The sequence below is a fragment of the Rutidosis leptorrhynchoides genome, chromosome 8 (assembly GCF_046630445.1).
Source record: "Rutidosis leptorrhynchoides isolate AG116_Rl617_1_P2 chromosome 8, CSIRO_AGI_Rlap_v1, whole genome shotgun sequence".
Lineage (NCBI taxonomy): Eukaryota > Viridiplantae > Streptophyta > Magnoliopsida > Asterales > Asteraceae > Rutidosis > Rutidosis leptorrhynchoides.
This window is the reverse complement of record NC_092340.1, coordinates 330,107,637-330,114,554: the sequence shown is the minus strand read 5'-3', so window position 1 is coordinate 330,114,554 and position 6,918 is coordinate 330,107,637. Positions and strand designations below refer to the sequence as shown.

General features: G+C 33.4%; 1 protein-coding gene and 1 non-coding gene across 2 annotated transcripts; both read right to left on the bottom strand.

Annotated features, from left to right (window-relative positions):
• Window positions 1–3,068: 3,068 nt before the first annotated feature.
• On the bottom strand, window positions 3,069–4,517 carry LOC139864495 (pentatricopeptide repeat-containing protein At4g21170). The gene has a single exon (XM_071853080.1). The coding sequence runs from the start codon at window positions 4,515–4,517 to the stop codon at window positions 3,069–3,071; it is 1,449 nt and encodes a 482-aa protein (XP_071709181.1).
• Window positions 4,518–4,948: 431 nt separating this feature from the next.
• TRNAL-UAG (transfer RNA leucine (anticodon UAG)) lies at window positions 4,949–5,028 on the bottom strand. The gene has a single exon. It is a non-coding gene; the product is annotated as a tRNA-Leu (tRNA).
• Window positions 5,029–6,918: the final 1,890 nt, after the last annotated feature.

Below are 6,918 nucleotides of genomic sequence, written 5' to 3'. Positions count from 1 at the left end.
GCAACTATGTGTCCTATCTTGCCACACTTAAAGCATTTAGCTTTCTTTGGATCAAAAGTACTCTTACCTTTACCCTTCTTATAACCAAACCTTTTCTGCTCAATCCTTTGGGTCAAAAGAGCCACCTGACCTTCCAGATCTTGTATCTCTTCATCTTCATCAGAATCACTATCATCATCAGAAGTTTCATCACTTTCAGATTCAACCTTGCTAGAGTAACTAGAGAATAATTGCTTGTTCTTCTTTGTGGTAGCCACTAATGCAGCTTCTGGATCTTTAACAATCTTCTTAGCATTGATCTTGTTCTTTAATTGTGATTCCTCAAAGTTTGACAGTATTCCAAACAGTTCACTCAACTCATAATTGTCTATCTTCTCACTAATTACCATAGAGGTAATTACAGATTCAAAATTTGAAGGTAGCAATTCAATGAACTTTTGACACAATACCTGTTGTGTTTTCTCTACGCCAACACTTCCAAGATCATTAATTAGAACCTAAAATCTTGAATGGAGATCACTCAAAGATTCTTTAGGCTGAGCAGCAAAGTTTTCATAACATCTTACCAGATTCTTCTTCTTCTGAGTCTTAACAACTGTGACTCCTTCATAGTCATTAAGCAAAAGATCCCACATAGCTTTAGCAGTCTTGGCATGGCTGATCTTTCTTAGAATTGGAACAGTAACAGCGTTACCTATAATACTTCTTATCTTACTATCAAGCTTAAATTTAATGGCTTGTGCTTCTGTCCATCTATCTCTTGGAGTTTCACGAAAGTAAGCAGGTTGTGCAGCAACAGTATCTGTGGCAGGAACAGCATCAACCATTGCACCAGGAATAATAGGTCCTGTTGTGATAACTTGCTCATCATCTTCATTAGGGGTGTTCATGGTTCGGGTAGAACCGAAAAAAACCGAGGACCGAGGAGGAACCGAACCGAAACCGAAATACCCGAGAAGGTTTGGTCCGGTCCTTGGTCCATATGTTTTGATTATTTCGGGTTTCGGTCCGGTCCGGGTCATACCCGAAAAGATCATGGTTTTGGACCGAACCGAATCAACCGATATATATGTACATAATCGTCTTCTCTAGATATATAACAACTCAATTCTGTTGTAGATTTGAACCAAAAATAGATTTTTAATATGTATAGTCGGTGGTCTAAAAATATTTATTTATACATGTTTTCTTCATAGAATTATTTTCTCAATAAATTAACATACTTTGTATAATTAATTTTCTTTGCTTCAATACTTGATTAAAAACTCTAAGGTTAGTATTTATCTCCTCTTTTTTCAATATCACTGCGAATTACAGTCTACGATTTCTTAATAATATTCAACGGTTAGTATACATGTATCTTGTATTCTTGTATGTATCTTGTATTCTTGTGTTTCTTGTTTTCTTCCTCATTCGAGACATCTTGTTTAGAGTAGGTTTTGAATAATCAAAACTTGTACATGATAACGATAATAACAAGTATCATATTAATTATCGTGATATGGTAACTATTGTAAACAAGAACAATTTTATTAGTTATTATCGTGATATAGTTTTTTGAAGTTTTGATTAATACTTTGATTTTAAACTTGGATTAGTTTTATCTATATTTTGAGTTTTTCATTTATGTATGTCATATATTGATAATTTTATGAAGTGAGTCGTAGATATGGGAATAAAATAGTATAATATATATTATTTTTCCAAAAGGATATAAACGGGTCGGGTTTTTACCTGAACCATTTGGACCAACGCTGGAACCGGACCGAACCAAACCATATTTTTATGGTCCGGTCCTCGGTTCCTATTTTCATAAGAATTCGGGTTTCGGTTCGGTCCGGGTATTGTCTGGTCCGGTCCGGGTATGGACCATGCACAACCCTAATCTTCATGAATGGAACCCAAAAACCAAAGAACTTTCAATTTCCATGTTGCAAAGTCTGTGCCATCGAATATTGGCACACCTTTTCCAGCCATAACTGGGGTTGGAATGGTACTGGTAGACATCTTGATCAATATATGGATCGTTTTAAAAGATTATCAAGAATGGATTTACACCTTTCCTGCTCTGATACCAGTTATTAGTTCACAGTATTTGATCTATGAACACCAGACTCTCAATCTAACAATAAATAAGAATTATAAGTACAAGAATTGAGAGAACAAGATATGAAATATATGTTTGATAATATTGATCGTGCAAAAAGAGATACATCGAATGAAAAGCACACGTCCCTATTTATACAGATCAAAAACCAAATCTGGAGATTTGGTTTCCAAAACTACTTTGCTACAAATAAGGAAAAGATAAACTAAAAACAAATCAAATTTGCTAATAACTAGGAAGTAAATTCTGGAGATAAAATCAAATCTTCAAAACAAATCTTCTTAAATAACAAGCATATCTCCAGAATATTCTATGACTTTTGCTTCAAGGAATCTTCAAACGTTTACTCCAGCAATTCCAGAGTCTGTAACTTCAGACTCTAAATCTCCAGACTCTAAAATCTGCAAAATGCTTTTGACTCATCAGATTATTATTTTCATTTTCCCAACAATATATTATTGAAATGACGTCCTTCGCCACGCATTTTAGTATATAAGTATAATAATAATATATGATCATCACAATAGTAATCCATTTGTCCTAAAAAAAACAAAATGTCTTGGGGTACTATCTTAGATAAAAGTTATAAAGATTCTTCATTCTAAAAAGTTTAATGTCACTTTGTATAGTTTGACATGTTAAACCATATATCACTAAGTGATAAATTTTGAAGTCAAATACACATTCATATTACAAATATCCAGGAATATTTATAAATTGTCCACCTTGAACTACAACCTTAATGTTAGCAAATTAGCTCGATACCATTAAGTCAAATAGTTACGTATCACCGATTGATTATAAATACATGGCTTTTTAGATACTCCCTATCGGGGTAAAAGGGTACGGATTCTTGTCCATAATGCAAGATAGTAAGAAATAATTTCAAATATTATAATTTTTGAACTAAGGTACATAGTGAAGGATTCTTGGTCCGTCATCTAATGAATAAACAAAAATTTTACTTAAAATTAGATATCAAACGCTTATACAATTTCGCACAAGGTTTTAGTCCCATCTCCATCATTTCATCGTGCAAATTCATCGCTTTTTTCAGCTCATTTTCACGACAAAATCCATTGATCATGATCACGAAAGTTTCACTAGTAAGCAAGTTCTTGTTTCTCATATAATCAAAGATCCTTTCAGCTTCTTTAATCCTCAACACTTCCAAAAGTCCACTTAAAAGCACATTATAAGTTCTTGAATCCAAAGTCAACTCCTTTTTCACCATTTGATCATGCATACTAATAGCTGAATTAATTTGTGACTTTTTGCAATAGTGCTTAACCAAAAAACCACAACAAGAAGCTTCAAGCAAGATTGACTCTTGAAGAGCCAAATCTGCAAGCGCTTCAGCTTCTTTCCATCTACATTTCTTGCACTGATTGATTATGTAGTTTGATATCGCCATTGGAGAGGGTGTATGCCCTTTAAAGATCAAAGCTATAAGTAACGCTTCAACTTTGTTTGATGGATCTTCGTTGCATAAAATGTTAACAAACTCATTATAGAAAATGGGGTTCAATTGAATTCCTTTGCGTTCAATGATATCGAATGTCTCCATTGCATCCTTTACAAGAGCTTCTAAAGACAGGGCTCGTAGCATGCAACCAAAAGTCTCGTTTTCTAACGGGATTTCAACATCACAGGCTGTCTTGAATAACATGTGAGCTGCATAAGTCTTTTTTATGTCACAAAGCTTTTGAATAAGTGTACAGTGTTTGGTTAAAGGTTTCGAAATGTACCCTTTTTCTTCCGTCAACTTCATTGCTAATTTGATCATTTCATCATTCTTACACCTACAAGCACCATTAAGAATTGAGGCACACGTATTGAACCCCGGGTTTAATTTTCTCTTAGACATTTCATCGAACATGTGTAATGCAACTTCAAACATCCCCATTTCACTACAGCACTCTATTACTAAATCATATATCACCGAATCACGCACACCCATATCGATAATCCTAATCATCGTATTAACCTTCCCCTGTTTCCTCATTATCTTTGCAATTATACGCCATGTAAACTGATCAATCAAAATCCCATGTCGAATCATAGCACCATAAAAACTCAAACTAGCCTTAAGCTCATTGCTTTCTACTAATGCGTTGAGCAATGCATTACATGTACGAATCGAAAACAGTTCACTTCCATTCAAACACTTAACAAGATTAAAAACCTCAATAGCTTCAAAACACAAACCTTTTTCACTATACCAACTAATAACACAATCAAACACTGATAAAGATTTTGACCCATTTTCTAAACTGTTAAAGTTTGAATCTTTTTCACATGATTTGATCATAAATTTTACAACTTGATCAGGTGGGTGATTCTGAAGTAGAGAATTTAAAATGGGTTTTAAATGATTAACAAAACCAGCACCAATTAACAAATGGGTCATTCTGCACTGAACAGAAATATTTGGTTGAAAAGATGTGTTTTTTATTGCCCATTTGAAGAAATCAAGAGTTGTTTGGGGTTGGGTTCGTGTGGAATTGAGGATTTGAAGGAAAATATATGGGGTTAATTTGGATTTGAGATTTAGGGTTTGAAGAAGTGCAGGCCAATTGTGTCTTTGTAGCAAAATTGATGAGATTTGAGAGACTAGATTGGTGTTTTTAATATCTGTTCTCCAATTCTGAGTTGTATTTGTTGTGTTGTTGGAAATTGCTTTGATCAAGAGTTTGCTTTTCTGCATAATGGTTTGCAGGTTTTGAATGTGGAAAATAAAGGATTTATAAATAAACTTTAATTTATATTTATATTTATATTTCTTACGATAAAAAAAGTAAAAAAAAATAAGAATATGATGAGAGAAATACTAAAAGATATTGACAGCTGTGGGATTTGAACCCACGCCCTTTCGGACCAGAGCCTAAATCTGGCGCCTTAGACCGCTCGGCCAAACTGTCTTATATCTTCAAACCGTTTTTGATTAGTGTCGTCTCCAAAACTGTAGACAACATTAATGATTTTGGTGAGCATAATATTCATTTTCATAGAACTTATAATTGTAACATCAGTATTTATGTCTTGCTTGATTACTTGAGAGCACGACAAAGTATTGATCGAATATTTTCTTGTTATAGAATGTGAAAACATTTTTTTAAACGGTAAACACAAACTTACACACATAACGTATGGTCCACTTCAAAACTTAAATTTACAATTTTAAGATTGATAAGTTAACTCGATGCCATCAGACAAGAGGTTTTTTGATAAAAAGTGAAAACATTTGTCAAAGAAAAGACACAAAAGAAAACTTATACGGAGTACATATATGTCAAGATACAAAGAAGACGTATACATGTAAAGATGCAGAATATATACATGTATCGAGATAAAAGTGAAGAAGTTTTAAAGAAAGTTAAACAAGTTTTGCAAAGATATGAAATAGATCGTTGAATACATAAATAAATTGTTAATAAAAGAAAATTTTGCCAAAAACAAAAACAAATGCAAAAACCGATGTTGTGTCAACTATTTGTAGTTGAAACATTATAGTTACCATTGCTATTTTGTTTGTCAGAGTTAAAGTTAGGGTGGAACCCATCATTGCCGCTTTAGTTTGGTGCATTTGAAAGTTTTTGAAACAACTTTCCTTTTCGTTTCCTTTTCGTTTAGTTTGGTGCATTTGAAAGTTTTTGAAACAACTTTCCTTTTCGTTTAGTCCTGTGAAAAAGTGTATGTTATTTGATGTTGTTAAATTTTTTTGTCAAAGAAATAGGCATAAATAAAAATAAAATATCAATTGAAATGATTTGATTTAAAATTTCATTGTAATTCTTTTGGTTTTTAGCCCTCTAAGTGTCTTAAAATAAATGTATATTGATAAAAGTCTTGAAATATCTTAGAAAGAGATGGTAAATGATTAATTTACCCTTTTAACTATTTTATTTAACATGTAGACAACTAAACTAATATTGCAATATACTACGTATACTAATAAAATATGATATGTTGTACTGGCTAAGAGAGTTAAAGTCGATAGTATTATCCGATCCTCCAGGATCCATTGCAGACATGCAGTGTAGCTTATATTTACCTTACGGTGAATATTGTTAGAGTATAGATTAGGGTTAGACCCAAGTCCGATTGTGGCTTGTACGCCGTGGCTTGCTTTGCCTAAGGATTGAGCAGGACTTGGGCATAGAACTTTTGTCGACGATAACGGTCATCTTCAACGCTGCAAAAGAGTTTTTTTTTTTTTTTTTTTTTTTTTTTAATGTTATCGTTTCTTTGACAACCCTAATCGGCGTGGGGATGAAGCCGCCTAGCTTGACTAGGTTCCAAACCCTGAAAAAAAAGAGGAATATACAAAAAAAAAAGCCCCTTTTGCAGCGTTGAAGGTGACCGTTATCGTCGACAAAAGTTCTATGCCCAAGTCATGCTCAATCCTTAGGCAAAGCAAGCCACGGCGTACAAGAAAAAAAAAACGCTACAGAAAAGGAATACGCAGTCAAGCAATATGCAACCAAATCCGCGAATATCTGTCTATTTAATGCATAAAGCAAGAAAAAAAGTTATTTTTATTTGTTTATTTTGTATTTAGTGTTACCTTTCAGTCCGAACTTTCGTGATTTCACCGTTCGGACTGCGGTGGAGTGTTAGAGTATAGATTAGGGTTAGACCCAAGTCCGATTGTGGGCTTGAGTCCGTTATGTTTTCTAGGGTTATGCCCTCTATAAATAGGGCTAATATTATGAATAATAATTCATGGGGTTTTCATTATCTTACAAATATTTGTCTGATCACTGCTTATAATGCATAGTAAACAATGACAATCACTGAATCAGTTGATC

What these genes read in the sequence shown, in the direction of transcription:
- LOC139864495 (XM_071853080.1), bottom strand. Translation starts at nt 4,517, where the DNA reads ATGACCCATTTGTTAATTGGTGCTGGTTTTGTTAATCATTTAAAACCC.